At 47.8% G+C, this 17,535-nt stretch overlaps 1 protein-coding gene across 1 annotated transcript in view; it reads right to left on the bottom strand.

The window, feature by feature from the left end:
• The window catches only part of ADAM12 (ADAM metallopeptidase domain 12), a 299,944-nt gene that overhangs the window by 35,345 nt on the left and 247,064 nt on the right, over positions 1-17,535 (bottom strand). Inside the window, exons 13-14 of the mRNA XM_021703839.1 lie at positions 14,493-14,582; positions 12,868-13,063 (exon numbers count right to left, since the gene is read on the bottom strand). Of these exons, the coding sequence (XP_021559514.1) occupies positions 12,868-13,063; positions 14,493-14,582 (286 nt within the window). The remainder of the gene's footprint in view (positions 1-12,867; positions 13,064-14,492; positions 14,583-17,535) is intronic.

Genomic DNA, 17,535 nt, shown 5'->3' on the forward strand with positions numbered 1-17,535 from the left:
CAGGAGCTGAATTCCACCACTCAATCCTACTAGGGATCCTAAGAGGTAGGTCTCATTATCCCATTTTATGGACAAGAAAACTAGAACCTAAGAGGTTAAATATGTGGCTTAAAGCCAGATATCGGGACTACCTGAGGGTGGAGCTCAGCCTGTCCCCTCTGGTGCTCTGAGGTGTATCGAGGCCCCATCTGTGCTGGGTCCTGCACGGGCCTTGGGGACAGAGAGCAGAAGACCCGACCTGCATCCGTCCCCCCATTGCTGAGTGGGAAGCCAGGCAGGTGCGCATAGGTAACAGGGCAAGAGCCATGATATTTACTCGCATGCTGCCCAAGTGATCCCGGATTTAGGAGGATACGGGATAGGAGTTCCTGCGGCATGCTGTAAGGCTGATAAAATGGCTTCATTCCCTCTTTCCCTGCCTCAGAAGGATAAAGGAGCTCCCGCAGTTTCTGGGGGATGCTAAGCTCCTGGGACTGGGGAGGCAGAGTTGCTCTCACTCTGCCATTGATGCTGGGCTGATGCTACAGAGGTACTGTCGCGCTTCCGGGAAATGTGGCCACTTAGAAAAAAACCACCTTGCTGCAATTCGAATGTATTCATTGATAAATTTGTTTCCTCATAGGTAAAAAAAAAAAAAAAAAAAGGAGATAAAAGAGATTTTATATACGTGTGTGTGTGTGTGTGTTCGTGTGTGTGGTAGAGATTTCCGAGCAGTTTCAGACACACGAGCTTGCAAACAGCTGGAAGGTAGGATTGGAGGAGGGTTGGACTGGGGCATGCAAAGGGTAAGACCAGGAGGAAGGAAGAGGGAAAGAGATGGGTCGCCACAGCAATTTAAAACAAAGGGGGCAAGTTTGATGTATGAATACCACAGAAAGTGGCTAAAACATGGCGGGAAGTCAAGCAAAGGAGTACAAACAGTGTTTAAGCAAGTCTAAAACATTTTAGAAGAGAAAACCAATACTAGGTCACTGCTTGGGAATCTGGATCTGGAACTTTGGCAAAACTGAGTCTTCTAGGGCAGGGGGCCTTAGGATTTTAATGCCCCAAATGCCAATGGGCTGCATGGCTTAGAAAACCAGGTGAATGTGTGGTGTAGTGACTATGAAATCCTTAGAGGCTATAGAACAGTATTAGTGGTTCCTGATAACTGTGAAGTGCTGAGCATGCCCAAGTAGAAGGCCACCACACACTTAAGGAGAGTTGCCATTTTCCCACAGAGAAAATGGCCCAGAAATGTTGATTGCCAATTTGAACATGTGAATTTTTAGCAACATGGATGACAGAGTCCAGAGTCTTACAACATAGTGTCAATTAACTTGATGAGAAATATTGAAAAGTCCCATTTTAATGAGGAAATACTACTTTTTCTTTTACTCTCCTATATTGTGAAACAATGCTACTCAGCATCTTTACATTTCTCTTTGGTCTCAAGGTCTGGTCAACTGATCTTTGACAAAGGTGCCAAGAAAGCCCAATGGGGAAAGGATAATCTCTTTAATAAATGGTGCTGGGAAAACTGGATATGCACATGCAAAAAAATAAACTGGACCCTTATCTTCTACTGCTGCAAAAATGAAATAAAAAATGGAGTAACAACTTAAATGTAAGACTTAAAATTTATAGTTTCAAGAAAACAGGGGAAAACCTCCTTGACATTGGTCTTGGCAAAGATTTCTTGGACATGACACCAAAAACATAGGCAACAAAAGCAAAGATAGACAAGTGGGACTACACTGAACAAAAAAGCTTCCTTATGGTAAAGGAAAAATAATCAACAAAATGAAAGGCAACCTACAGAATGGGAGGAAATATTTGTAAACCATCTATTTGACAAAGGGTTAATACACAAAATACACAGGGAACTCCTACAACCCAACAGCAAAGAAAATCCCAAATAACCAGATTAAAGAATGGGTAAAGGAACTGAATACACAGTCTTCCAAGAAGACATACAAATGGCCAACAGTTATACAAAAAGATGCTCAACATCACTGATGATCAGGGAGATGCAAATCAAAAGCACAATGAGATATCACGTCATACCAGTTTGAATGGCTAGTATAAAAAAAAGCAAAAGACAACAAATATGGGCAAGGGTGTTGAGAAAAGGAAGGATTTGTACCCTTGAACCATACATTGTGGGGATGCAAACTGAGACGACCTTTGCAGAAAACAGTCCGGAAATCCCTCAAAAAATTAAAAATAGAACTACCATATATCAGTAGTCCCACCTCTAGGTATATATCCAAAAGAGCTGAAATCAGGATCTGGAAGAGATATCTAAATTCCCATGTTCACTGCAACATTATTCACAATGCCCAAGGCATGGAGCCAAACTGTGTCCATTGATGGGCGAATAGATAAAGAAAATGTAGTATATGAACAAAGCTGAAGGTTATTCAGCCTTAAAAAAGAAGAAAATCTTGCCATTCGAGACAACATGGATAAACCTGGATGACATTACACTAAATGAAACAAGTCAGACACAGAAAGACAAATACTGCACAATCTCACTTATATGTAGAATCTGAAAAAGTCAACTGATAAAAGCAGAGAATAGAATGGTGGTTGCTAGGGGCTGGGGGAAGGGGGGGAGCTTTGGGGAGGCATTAGTCAAAGAGTACAAAGTTTCAGTTATACAAAGTAAGTCCTAGAAATCTACTGTACAACAGAGTCTATAGTTAATACTGTATTATATACTTAAAATTTTGCCAAGAGGGTAGATCTTATGTTAAATGTTCTCTCTCCCTCTCTCTCTCTCTCTCTCTCACACACACACACACACAAATAAATGAAGAGGTTAAGAGGAAGAATCTTTTGGAGATGATGAATATGTTTATGGCATCGATCATGGTGACAGCTTCTTGGATGTATACTTATCTCCAAACTCATCAAGGTGTATACATTAAATACTCACAGCTTCTTGTATGTCAATCATACTTCAGTAAAGTGGTTAAAAGGTCTGTTTTCCATAGCACATCCTCTGTACTTCTAGCTCATTTGGATGCTGACCTTTTTAATCTGTTGTGATGTTGTCACTGGAAATCTTATTTTTAGTACAAGTACCCATTCCTCCAACAGTGAGTCTTTTGATTTTGCTTTTTTTCTATTTGCTCAGCAGGTGTATATTCATGATCTCTATAACCTAATCATTCATCCTGTTGCTTGTCAAAGTGATCTTTTAAAAGCTCTTTTACCAGAATAAAAAAAAGTGGAGGCATGAAGTCACACTCCAGGCATAATTAAACAGGTGATAAATGTCCTTGTCTTTTCTTAAACCCAATTTTGTCAGTCAACCTCAACGAACTTCCTAAATAGCACTGATAGATGCTCATGAGGTCCAATGTGCCTTTCTGGCTAGACTGTGAGAGTCAAAAGATATGACTGAGAGATTAAGAGGTCGGTAGTGAACCACTCTTTCTGATGGATAGTTTTTCGGGGGTTTCCATGCTTTTGTATCTGGGCATGTACGAGATCTAAGGAAAACACTGAATGTTTATCAAATTTCAATTGCTTATGGAAGGCTCCTCCCCTTTGGTCTCTATAATCAGCCATGCTGCCGAGTTGGAAGAGCAAGAGTTTGGGACTGAGAATAACATAGGCTGATCTGATGTCGACCCTACATACCAAGGGACCCTGGTAAAGTGATATATGCTCTAGAGACTCTGTTCCCTCATTTGTAAAATGGGGACAAGGTCATCCCTTGACCCAAAGGTGCTGTGAGACTTCGTGAATCCCTAACACGTAGCAGTCTCTCAGTAAACCTGAATTATAATAAGGACAGCCATCAATCATGGGGAAGAGGAAGTCTGGCTCCTGGGCATTAAGAATGGGAGGATGCATGAGGGAGAAGAGAGCTCCTTGTGTCTGGCCGTGTTTACAACACTTACCATATTTATAACAGTTCACAATCACGTCCATAAGGGCTTTACATCTGTCTCCTTCACAGATGATTGTCCCCAGTGCCTAGCACATCATACGAAACCAATGAAGAGTGCTGAATGGCTGGATAAGTAATTGCTGAACCCACCTTGGGACACGAGGGGGAAGAGAACTCCTTTTCTGAAACCCTGGGAGGTTTTGTACATACTTTGTATGTTCAGTAAAAACTACAGTTGAAGTTAAGGACTTCAACTTCCCTACACCTCTCCCCTCCTTACTCATTTCAGTGTGTGAGGCTCCCCACTGCCCCAAGCCCTGTGCTTATTCTGGGCACCCTCCCAGCCTGCTCTGGGCTGGGCTTCCAGAGCCTCATCTCACTGCATAGGCCCATGGCCCCATCTTGAAAGAGGCAGTAGGAGGTCTCAAGTACAAGCCCTTGAGTATGAGTCCTTTTTATACTCCCGGGACAAAGGTCACCTTCCCTATAATTTCTTTCCTCACCCTTAAACAAACCAGCACACACACTTGAAATGGATGAGCATATTTTAGGTCACCAACATGCCATCTGTTGAGTCTCCCCACTATTAGGTATTGTGCTGGGTCCAGCATGCAGGATCTTTAATCCTTCTAACCACCCTGTAAAGTCTACATATCCCATTTCACAGATTTAAACACCACTGCTCAGTGTTCTAGCAACTTGCTGAAGATGTTAATGTTGAGTAAGTGGTAAAGCTGGACTTGATTAATGGACCTAAGCTGAAGTCCATGATCTTTCTATTCAGCTGCAGTCTTGTGCTGCCTCCCTCTTGGAAACCACCTAATTGGCAACAGACTCCTGTCCCTGCTGGTCCTTTCTCTCCAGAACCACCACTCAACTCCTGTAAGTTACCTGTTCTTGGGCATGGCTCTATCTCCACCAAATCTTTTTCAGAGGATAACTTGACAGGCTGCCATACTGGCCACCCCGTGCTTATTTCTCAGGTAATGGTGATGAACTGAACTGGGTGACAAGCCCTTGAGTCTGAACACACTCAGTGGGGGTCTTCCTCCAAGAGGGGGGCAATAGAGAGAGGCAGTAAACATTTTTATGCCTCTCTGTTGAATCTTCACTGACTCAGGAAAAGAAATGAAAAGCCCCGAATATAATAACTTGAAAACTTCTGTGGGCAGAAGTCAGTCCATAATGAAGCAAAGCTGGGTAGGGGTTGACCAGTGAAATTTACTCCACTCTGGTAGGAATCTGCCCAGTGGTTTGAACAATGCAGCTTTCTAAAGGTTAACTTTCTGTCTCCCCCAGGAAACCAATAACCGTCTGTACACAAGGCTTTTATTCATTTCAGTTCTCACCCAAAATTCGAGGGTGGGAGCAAGAAATGCCATGTCACATGGATGTAGCTGCAGGATGCGTCATCCGTGGGACATGGTGATGACACGGCTTGCTATATCATGGCAAAAAACCCTTACATTTGGACAAAAAAATAGGTCATGCTTTCATCAGCTACGTGAACTTGGGGATGTGATAGATCTCTTTCTCTCTGTGAAGTCGAAGACCAGAATGCATACTCAATCCCTGTCATGTGCGGTCTTCATTTACCTGAAGAATCCATGGAAAGCACACTATTATGTGCAATTCACCATCAACCTTGGTGGATAAGATCTTTTGCCTTCTCCATCCTCAGGCACTTAGGGACTGACAACTTTCATCAATGCGCAGAAATGGCTGTTTTAATGTGGGTGGGGGGGATGGTGAGTAGCAGCAGGTGCGAGGAGGATGGGGCAGAACCCTGTTTCCAATGCTTGTTCTCATCCCGCTGGGCTTGCCTTTCCTACCCTGGAGTCTCCATGTTGGGATGAGAAATCTTGGAGCAAAAAACATGGATGTTTAAAGGCCCAGGTTTAAAATGAACGGAACTGATTTTAGAAGTATATAAGCGGTTGAAGACTTGATTCAGATCACAACATGCCCTGTTGCTGCCCCACCTCCAATTTCAGGCTGGAGGACAGAGCCATGCAGGGTTCTGGGCCACATCTTGGGGCCAGCATGCTTGCAGCTAGAGGTTGGGCACTGCTGGGCACCAGCCCTCCCAGCACAACCCATTGCACTCTGGCCAGACCTCTCCTGCGGGGTCATCTCTCTCATAGGAGAGCTGTGCAGCGGGAGGGGCTTCCTCGCCAGAGGGCTAAAATATGCCACAGGTCATAGATTGGGTCAATGATGGATACATAACAAAAGCCAGCTAAAATAGCATTTTCCTTGGAACCTGACTCCTGGAGCCGGTTGGCTGAGGGTCCTGGGCTGCTGTGTTGCTTGACGTTGCGGACTACGTCCTTCAGGGCCGTCCTCCATCACCACCATCCCGTGAGGCTGGGGTCCACCCTCCTTCTCTCATCCATACTGTACGGGCTGTCCCCTCCTTGTATTTACCATACTTTTTTTTTTTTTTTTGCCTCTTGTGATGTCCCAAGGCTCTTGCCTCCCTGTAAAAACCCAGTGGACAGGGGTGGTGCCTCAAGCCTGCACAGAGCAGGTGTGTGCCAAGAATGAATGAGTGAAGAGCCGCAGGGAATGCAGTTTGGGGAAGGCACGTCATGTCTCAACTGCCCTCCCCAGAGGAAGTCAATTGCGATTTCTGTAGAACAAAACATCTTGGGTAAGTGAATGCTGTCTCCTGGCTCATCTTTCCCGTGGCTCTGGATTTTCACTTACTCATTTAAATCAAAGGAAGTATTACCATGCAGTCTGATGAGGGAAGAAGATATAAGGTCATCAGGAGACAGAGGTTTTACAAATATAGGTAAAGTAAGAAACCGTATGGGCAGGACAACCAGAAAGGGAGCTCGGCGCTGACCCTGGGAGCAGAGACCGCTCTTGCATTCAAAGAACACATTATTAAGGAAGGAGAGTAGGAGCCACGAAGCCCAGAGACAAGTCCTGAGCACCTGGGCTCAGGCCAGTTCTGACAGCGGAGCAGGGCCCAGCCAAGTGTTTCACAGGGCTTTCTCTTAGAGACAGAATGGTCAATAATTTCAGAAGTGTAAATGACTTCTACCCACTGGGAAGAGGTTACGAAGGCACAGAGATTTGGGTTCAAAGTTGCCACGCTTGAAAACGTCTGTCTTCACATTTTCACGAAAAGATTTCATGTCTGTCTCTTGGAAAAAATGACAACAGTGTTCTTACCACTACGATAGCGCATCAACTCATAGCCTTTGAATTCTTACTAACAGAACACTTAGATGTTTTGCCATCATCCAAAGATAAAATTTAGCCTTTCAGAGGAAATTCTGACATCCCACTGTATTTTACAATTACCCAGAAAGTGATGGGTTTTAATTACCAGTTTTATCTTCAGAGGGATAAAACTTATATTTGTAATTGTAGTTTGCAAGTTCCAATGTCATTATGTCTTTTGAAAGAGAGATGATGACATCTTGCATTAAGCCCACAATTTACTTGATCTAATCTTTTCCTTAAAATGACTCTATTATGCAAAGGCACTTCTCACATTTGGGCGGATGGGCTCCTCCCTCCTGTCACTAACTGTCCCGCCCCCGCTGCTCATACCCACAGACAAAGGCCCTCTTTCGAACGACCGAAGGCTGTCCGGTTGTCGTATTTCTCCCTCTCTCTACTCCAAGCTGACCTTTGCGTTCAGTGGAAAATGGAGCCCAAATGGACAAGTTTTATCACTTCCTTCTCACGCAGGGGGACCAAAGGGAGACTCTCCTGCCTCTAGACGATAGGACTCTGGCAAAAGTATCTTCTCTTCCCATCACGCGTCACCAGAGTTGTAGATGATTAGTAAATGTACTGCCCCAGGTGTATCATAATAATGCAAACTCATTTAAACCAGCCTTGCAGATAAACACTGAATATTTACCAGCCCATAAAAATTGTCTGGCCAGCTCACACTGCATAAATCAAGTGACACTATTTTCTGGTGAGTGATAAAATAGATAACACTAACATATTTCAGGACTTCCCTGATGCAAATTGTTTGTGGCTCTAGACATGTAGTTATCCGTAAGATTAATTTCCAAGTAACGCTTTCAGCAACCATGGTTCAGATAAACAACGTTGGCAAATGTAAATTTTCTGCCTGAAGAAAAATATCCAGCTGTATTTCAGAAGGAATAAAGGTCATATCACATGGACAGAAAATCATTGTGGCTATTAAGATGAAACTGGACTAAGGGAGCTAAGCACAAGTTATAGTTTGAACTGCAGATAACATTTCTGTGCCTGATAGCAACCTACAAAGCCTTGAGAAACAATATTTGTGGAAGAAGAATTGGGGGCCAGGGGAGGGAAGAATTTAAACTCCTCGCCAACAAGAACATTATCAACACTAATTAGGAAAAGAAACAAATGAATGAAAACCCCAAAAGGTATTCTAAAAGGGTATTACTTTGCTAGCGAGGAGTTGGTTGCAGGCATATGTTTTGAATTTTCTATCATTCTATTTGTAGAAAGATTTGGAAGCAGGATTATTTTATTGAAATACAACGCCGGATTGAGAAAAGTCTATTTCAAAGGGGAATAGTTAGCTGGAAGGAGGGCTTTATCCGGCCAGCATTTGGGCAGCCAGGTCTGGAGACTGATGGACGTCCCAAGCGTAACTGGACGCTTCCGGATGACTCGACGGTTCGGTCGGGTCACTGGGGTGCACGTGGTGCAGGCCAACAGAGCAGGAGCCCGATGACCCTGGAGCTCTGAGTCACTGGGCCTCAGAGGGGAACGAGAGCGACCCTTCAGCAGATGTGGTCCAGAGCATTAGCTAACCATGGGGAAATGAAATATGGCAAATGTATTCCTGACAATAAATTTTCCCTCTCTGAATCATGGAAAGCTAATTTAAACCAAGCACCATAACACAGCATTAGAATGCTCTCAGCCCGGTGCCTCTCGCTGGCCAGGATCCTGGCTGTGGAAGTCATCTCGGCCCCCGGGATCGTGAGGGTCACATCCTGACTCTACTCCAGGTCCAGGCAAGAGCACAGAGGGACTGTGGGAAGTAGGTTGCTCTGGCAGAATCCGGGCTCTTGAGTCAGCATCTTACAATAGCTGGACACCGATGATTATTTAATGAATGAGAGAATGGAGTGACAAATGAGGATCTCTGCTCTCCAGGTCACGGTTCAAGCTCTGGACAAGATGAACTGCCTGCAGTTCCCTGGAATGCCCCCCCCCCGCCCCCAGTGTTTCTCTGCACCTTGACCCCTGCTATTCCGTGTGCAGGAAATACTCTTCTCCTCCCACGCCTGCTAAACGACGTCTCCAGGGCCACCTCATCTAGGACGCCTTCCGGGTTGGCTCCACACCTCACTCCAGGCTGAGCCCTCGCTCTTCCGTGCCCGGCCACATCCCAGCACTCACTACAGCCCCAGGACGTGAGCATCTTGCTCACTAGTTGGTGAGCTTCCTGTGAGCTCAGGCTTATCTTCTTTCTAGGGTTCAGACTTACTAAGTGCCACACACCTAGCACGTGACAGCACGTGATATATGACACACGACAGGACGGCCATAGGCTGTGTTCGAGGACAGCAGTATACCCCGGAGGTAGGCGTATTACAATCCCCGTTTTACAGATGAGGCCCGAGGCTGGGTAGTCTGTTGAAGGCCCCCTCATCAGTAAGTGGTCTGTTCAATGCCTGTGGTAGGCAGAAAAAGGGCCCCCCAAAGAGGCCCACGTCCTAATCCTCAGAACCTGTGAATATGTCACCTCACATGGCAAAAGGGACTTTGAGGATGTGATTAAGTTAAGGAGTTGGGGAGGATCGATTCTCCTGAATGGTCTGGGTAGGTGCAATAGGATCACAGGGCCCTTATAAAAGGGGGACAGGAGGGTCAGACACAGAGAAGAAGATGGGACGATAGAAGGAAAAGCCAGAGAGGGAGAGAGATTGGCAGATGCGTGCTGCTGGCCTTGAAGATGGGGGGTGGGGGGGGGTGAGTCCAGGAATGCAGGTGCCTCGGGAAGCTGGAAGAGGCACAGAGATGTCCTCTCCCCTAGAGCCTGTGAAAGTAACGCTGCCCTGCCAACATCATTTTAGGACTTCCAACCCGCAGAACCGTAAGATGACAAATTGGTGTTATCATAAGCCACTACGTCTGTGGGGATTCGTTAGCAGCCCCAGGAAACACGTACAGTGCCCTTGACCTAGACAGCAGGGCAGCTGCTCAGACATGGAAGGAAAGGAGCATACTGCATTCACAGAGGAGGTGGGCAAAGGCCCTTCTGAGGAGGTGCGGAGGGCCGCGGCTGGCTCTGCCCTCCCCACCCCGAGGAAGTCTGCACGGCAATCGGAAGGACCAAGAAAGGATTGGCTGAAGGGCACTGAGCCCTGGGAAGTCACGAGCCTGAGGTGGGTGTCCCCAAGCTTGTCCCTTCCAGGAACTCTGAGCACCCCTGATGCCAGGGAGGCTTAGTCTGCGGGCCGTGACCCTCTCACAGCAAACGCACCACGGCCCGGGCAAAGGCCTCCTCAGTCCTCAGGGGGAGGGCCGGAAGAGAAGAGGCAGGCTGGGGGCTCCCGAGCAGTGGCCTTCCTCAGCAGGGGCACCGGCCCCCAGGCAGTCAGGCCTCCAGCCTTGCTGTCAGCCACCGGGACGCAGGTAACTTCCTACTGCTCTTACTTTGGAAAAGCTCAGAGCATGAGTCAGGTTGTCAGTTTGCCTGCCCGTCTGGCGTGCGGCTCTCTCTCCAGTCAGGCAGCTTGAGAAGGACTCATCTGATGAGATAATACACACCAGCCTTGGTCACCAAGAATCTGAGGCCTGCAGCCAGCTGAGTCACACAGTGGTGGTGGCTCAGAGAGAGCCGTGGAGTCCATCTGACCTCACTTTGGAAACGGGGCCAGACGCTGTAACATAGCAGGGCACCAAAGAGCACATTTTACTCCAAAAGCTCCAAGTGCTGTGTGTGCTCTGGCCGCAGAATGCTTTTTTGGAAGGGAACATTAGAACAGCCCCTGTAACTCAAGAAGGGGGAGATTACTGAGTCCGGAGAAAGGCTGGGAAGGAATGGCCACTAGGGATGCTTTAGGCCACAAGGATTTGGCCTGCAGCAACAGCCACTGTCCCAAAGTGACCTCACTGGGCTAAAAGGTGTCTGAAGTCACGAAACCATCAGAGCCCATCCGACCACCTGACACGTGCACAGTGAATGCCTTCTTTGTGCTTGTCATCGCAAGGCTGGCACCCAGTGTGCGATCGAGAGACCCTGCCCTGGCCTGGGGGCCCCATGGCCCAGCCGGTGAGGAGGCCAGGACGGAGGGCTGGTCAGGGTCCTGAGATGAAGCACAAGGCCCCAGATACCACAGGCCCCCTCCTTCCGTGCCCAGGTGGATTCACGAAGCCTGAGGAGCACTGGGAGAACTCCTCACAGATACGATGAACAGGCTGCATCAGCCCCTTGTGGCTGCATTCATGCTGCTCCTTCTTGCCCCTCAGGGAGGTCCAAGTACAGAGGGGCATCTTTGGCTGGTGGGGCAGTGGGCTCCATGACAGGACCCGACCCTCAGAAACGTCTGTCCCTGTTCTCCCTGCTTGCTCACGGCTTTCACATCACACTGAAACCAAGCTTTGAGGACCAGTCATCATTTTCTGTCCTAGTTTACTGTCCTCATCACTCCTGAAACCAAAACCTCACAGTGAAAGTCTGACAAAGGCCCATATCGGATTTCCCGCCCCCTGGGGCTTGCCTGGCTCTCTGCCTGGCTGACCACAGTGGCCTTGCCATAGCCGGTGTCCCTGGCCAGGCCTGAGGTCACCTCTGAAAGGCAGCAGCAGGAGGGAGAATGAGAAGGCAGGGTGGGGACCGCACTCTTAGAAAGTGCTCTCCATGGGATTTATTGCTGGAATCCTAGAGCTGGAAAGAGGCAGCAAACCCTGGGGTGGGGAGTCCACTGGGTCCTTGCTGTTCCCCAGGGCCCTGGACCTTTGGCTCCAGAAGATGGGTCAAAAGAGGAGAGACATGCCAAGAGGACCGATAATTCCCTCTTTTGCATCCAAGCTTCCGTTTGACTGTGGAGCTTCTGTGGAACTTTGTTCTAGACCTGGTTCTTTGGTGTGACTGCCCAGCCTGTGTTATATAACAGTGCCTTTGGGTCACCTGGCCTGGGTTCAAATCCCAGCCTCACAACCTCACGAAACTGACTTCCAGTCTCTGAATTTGAGCTTCACTTTCTCGAAACTGTAGTCATTGTCCTTATCTCTAATGTTGGGAGTTAGAGGGGAAAAGCCATACTGAGCATCTGGCCCAGCATCCCCTACACAGGAAGCAGTGAGTGGACAGCCTCTAATTACCCCAGCAGCTGCTTCCTGACTAACTGCCCATCTGGGCACCTTTTTTGGAACACACAAGTCTATCCCTCTGCTTTTAGAACCAAAATGGCTATCAAGGCTCTTAGACACCTGTGTCCGTGTTCTTCCTCTGAGCTCTGGTATACAGGCTGCCCATCCCAGCAGTCCCTTCCCTGTTCCCATCTGAGGGCCAGCTTGCTGCTCCTTGTGTCAGGAGCAACCTCTCCCTGTCCTTCCTGGTCACAGACTACTCATGCATCAAGTCTGCAGTGACTTTCTCTTTGGCACCGCCAGGCTTTGGTTGGGGTCCTTCTTTGAGCACCAAGAAGCACTTACACATAATCAGAGTGGATGGAAGGTTCTGTCTGCCCAACTACCTGTTAAGCTATCTGAGACCAGGAGTCATGGCTGATTCTGCCCTGTCACTCCCTTGGGCACACAGTAGGTGCTCACGCATCCCTCCTCATTGGACCGCATTGAGCCCTCAGGACAGGCTCTGGGCAGCACCGTTTTTGCCTGCCTGGTGCCCGGCATGGCCCCAAAGCTACCAGGAAGCCACTCACTGTCGCTGAATGGAGGGAAGCTTTGTCGATGGCGCACTGCAGGACTGATGCTTCTGGAAACAGAGTGAGCTCCCCAGCCCCACTGCTCTGCGCCCTCCGGTGGCAGCCACCTACCTGGTCCCCAGAGTGTGACGCACTGCTGCTCGTGGGTCTGACAGATGCCATTGTAGCAGTAGCCGTCCACCCCCTGACAAGGGTGCCCGTCATGCAGGTACACGTTGGCGGGGCAGTGTGGGCTGGCTCCCGTGCAGAACTCAGGGAGGTCACAGGAGTTGCTGGAGTCCCTGCATGCTGTCCCCGCAGGTTTCAGCTGGAAGAAGAGGCTGTTTATGGAATGTGTACTGCGGGAGACGGGGAGCAGCTTCCCGGCAGCACCCCGGGGGCAGAACGGAGCAAGGCCATCCTCACGAAGCCCACATAAAAGGGCAAGGATTCCAAAGCAAGAGACACACAGAGAGTCATTAAACAGAATCTTGCTCTGGGCTCTGGGGTTCACCTTTCCACTATGGGGGTGCAATCAAGAGCTGCTTTTTAATTTCATGCAATATTAGGGTTTTCTGCTGAGTGGACGAGCTGATGGCTGGCACCTGTCCCCCCAGAGGAGGAGTGGGAAGGGAGTGCTGGCTGACGGGCCCCTTCATTCTGAAGAAGATTTCTGGTGGCCAACACTGTCACGTGTTTTATGATGACGCGCGTACTTAACGGTGTTACCGCTGTGGCCCAGATGACAAGAATCATCCCAAGGGCCTGGTCACAATAATATTTCACTTTCTCATCAAATCATGGAGTTGGAAACCTGTCTGCAGGACTTCATGGGGAGGAGGAGAGAAGAGGTGAAGCAAGGGAGCAACAAAAGATGCTCAGAGCCACTGGCCAACACCTCATCATTTCATGGTTGAAGACACGAAGGCTCAGAGTGGCTGGTCAGAGGCCGCACAGCCAGCGATCCCCCCTGCCCCCGTTGTCCCCAACACTCTCCCCCACCAGCAGCTGTGTGCCAGGGGTGCCAGCTTCCTTGAACAATCCCCCAGAAGTTAATCACAAGTTAAAAGGGCAGGAGGGATATTTCAAGCCGGGTGTAAGATGGTGCAAAGCACTTCTGAATCACCGGGCTCTCGTGGGGGAGCTAAGAGGGAGTTTCCTGCCAGCAGAAGGCCAAAATCAATTGCTTAATTAAAAAAGAAATAAAGTCTACCCTTGGAATCTTTGCATCAAAAGCTCAGGCTTCTGGTCTGTCAGATCTCAGCTCTGAATAATGAGACCAACGCTGCAATGGCCAAAGTAAACCCAGTCATGGCGGCAAGGACAGGCAAGGTAGGAAAGTGCCGCGGCGGGCCGGGCCGGCCAGCACCTTGTGTTAGGAAGACGTCAAGATGGGGATGTTGACCTAAGACCCCTGGAGCAGCCCACAGGGTTTCTTAGCCCAGTGGGCAGATGCTCCCCGCTCTCCACGTGTTCCCATTAGGGTGAGGGGACGTCACGCACCTCCCCACGCATGCCCCTGTTAAACATGGGCATGTTTAACACTGAGCCGGAGAATTCTGGCACAGTCGCTTTCAACCCACAAATAAGTAACTTACCGCAGATACCAAAGATCGGGTGACAGTAAGAACAGGCAGTGGGGGGACGCTGACTGGTTCTGTAAGGGGTTCTAGTTTTCACAGCACAGGAGTCATGTGTCCTGCCTCAGAGTGGAACCCGCTGAACCCGGGGGTGGCCACGGCGCCAAGAGAACTCACCTGGCAGTCTTCACAGCACAGCCCATGGGCGCACACAGCGTCGGGCCTCAGCGTGCACGTGGTGGCGTTGCAGCAGAGATTCAGACATTCCTGCAGGGGGAGGGGGGTTCGTGGGACACGGTTGTAGGGGGCGACTACTCACCGAAGGCAGGGACCATCAAGTGAAGGACGAACCAGAGGGCCTGGCCCTTGAGCTGCAGACCAACCTGACTGAGAGTATCTTCATCTGTAAGAAAGCTAAGCCTCTGGTGTCTGGTGAGTGCTTATGAACTGATGGGGTGAGTCCCCGGCAGGAGTCGGTAGCCCTCAGTGCCTTTCGCGGAGGGCCAGGGAGCCTGCGCAAGGAGGCTGGCTACTGAATCCAACCAAGTGGGCTGGGGCTCTGCAGGGAGCTCTCGGATGCATGCGGGGCTTATTGCTGTGAACCGTATCAGGATCACTGGCATACTTTGAACTTACTTATTTAAAAATATACAGAGATGCGTACCAACGTAACTCTTCAAATACCGACCCTTTTCATCTGGAGCATGCCGGCAGGAAATGAAGTCCAATCAGTTGTGTTTGGACCACAGTCCCCTGCAATCCTACCAAATGCGGTGGCCAAGACTCCTGCTAGCACAGGTGGGCTGCCTCACCTGACAAGGCACCTGTCAGGTCTAAAATGCACAGTACAAGGACCAAGACCACTGGGCGGTCTGTAGGCTGTGCCCACTGATTTGCAAGGGATTTAAACAGGTCAAATATTAGATGCATTGTTCTCTCCGAAATGAGAGAAAATTACCTCCTTTCTTAAGCTGTGCTTTACAAGTACCTGCTTTTTTCTAACAAAAAAACCCTACAGGGGATGGATATCTTTGCTTAGCTGTCTACAAAAGGTCTACACATATTATCTACTGTATTCATGAAGTCCTTGTACTTTAAAACATCCCAATAACTTGGAGTTTACACATTTTAGAAGAAACTGAATTATCAGAAGGAAGAGTTCATAGGGTCTTTGGTGTTAATTTATAAATGTCATTTTATTTAGTATATGACATGAGCAGAAGAATGTATATACTATTAGCTAGACTGAAGCCAACCATGTACTATTTTAAGAGTGTAGTCGTTTACTCCTGAAAACCATCTTCTGTAAATGAACTTATCATTAGTATTATAAATGCAATTAATAACATTTTGTTGATAATCAAGAAGATTTAGGACTATCCTAGATCTCTGAACTGTACCCTGCATAAGACTGTGAATTATGCTCTCATTTGGTGTTTACCATTTGCCCCTATTATATATACAATCAAAGTTATTAAATTTTAAATTTGTTCAAGGACTTCATAAACATCCGGAGTATATAATATACACAATAAGATAAAAGTGCCAACCAGAAGTCATAGCTGTAACTTTCATGACAGTAAGGGTTTCTAACTCATGGACTTATAATCCTATAAAGTTTAGGAACTTGGTTTTTGTTTTGTTTTGTTTTGTTTTTTTAAAGGAGTCCATTGATTGCATTCCTGACCAGTACCATCAAATATACAGCAATGTCATCCTGCTCATTAAGGTCTAAATGGCTCTGCTAATGAGACACTAACCAAATTACAGATTTCCCCGAGCTACTAAGTTAAATCAGCTCTCTGAAAACTGGGTCCTAAGATTCTTGGAGAACTACCTCCCCCCACCCCTGACCAAATCACCGAATAATATAAGCAGCTGCTCAAATGGAAATGCAGCCAAACAGAATGGCTTTGACTTCAAAGGGGATTGATAATGTGAGAAAGATAACTAAGTTTAAAAGATATTTGCAGGCTACTGGCATTCTATTGACTTTAAACAAGGAGATAAGGCTGCTTTCCCAACCCTGTGAGCGGGATGAATGAGTGAGTTGTCAGGATATCCTTATGGTGGATGTAAATCCCATGCCCTGTACGGAAGGCTTCAGCAGCCACTTGCCTTCATAACTGCCCAGGATCTATTTCTTCCGCAGTACTGTATTTATCAGAAGAGACAAATTCTTCATTTGCTGATACATTTATTATTTTAGTACTCAATAGAAAAGTTCAACAGAGCCAATGAACACTAAGTCTCCAAAGAAAAAAGAGTAATGAAGCCATTAGAGAATGCTGCAAAAGCCCTGTCATTCTTGGGTTGTGGGCGGTAGACCCAGATTCTTCATCACTGTGCTCTGGGATGTCTAAGGTGCATCTTCTTGACAACAGTGGAGATTATATCCAGGAGCAAGGGGGCAGAAGCTGGGCTCAGTTGTACGCTGGGAAGGTGGTTCTGATCCCATTCGCTCGCTGATGTGGTGATACACCGAGTCCCTCTTTGGGGGAGGGGGGCGGGTGTGGGCCAATATGAAGCATAGGTGTAACGAATATTTCCAGGGCCTGAGTACTGGGAAGCCGGGTAGAGAGCCCAGGTGAACTGAGCCCAGGTCTGACTAAAAGTTTTGGTCAAAGCAATTTGGAAACTGGATATGGGTTGTTACATTGTTAGATGCAGTTTGAAAAGCAAAAACTAAAGAACTGCAAATTGAAGCAAAAACCTTGCCCATGACTTTGAAAGATTTCTTGAAACAAAGGACTTTGGATGAGGAGAATGACAGTTCTCTTCAAATACCAAGAGATTGTCCGTGAAATAGGACCCTACACACAGATATATATAGTTGGGAACTACGTGCAGGCAAAATAGGGCTCTCCATAAGGAAGGGGTTTGATTTAATCAGTGCTGCCCTGCGATACAGTATCCTGCCTGGAGAGATAATAAGCACCCTGCCAAAGCTGAATGCCTCCTCGATGGAGGTGAAGTTGAGGATCACATCAGTGGCTGGCAAGTTTCAGGCACTCAAACATTTGCTGACGTGATGGTGGTAGGGGGTTGCTGGTGGGAGGGATGGTGGGGGTGATAGTAATGGTGGTGATGGCAGTGATGATGGTGGTAGGGATGGTGGTGGTGGTGGTGGCAATGATGATGGCAGTGATGGTGGTGGTGGGGTGCTGGTGGGAGGGATGGTGGTGCTGGCAGTGATGATGGTGGTAGGGATGGTGGTGGT

The sequence above is a fragment of the Neomonachus schauinslandi genome, chromosome 6, assembly GCF_002201575.2.
Source record: "Neomonachus schauinslandi chromosome 6, ASM220157v2, whole genome shotgun sequence".
Taxonomy (NCBI): Eukaryota; Metazoa; Chordata; class Mammalia; order Carnivora; family Phocidae; genus Neomonachus; species Neomonachus schauinslandi.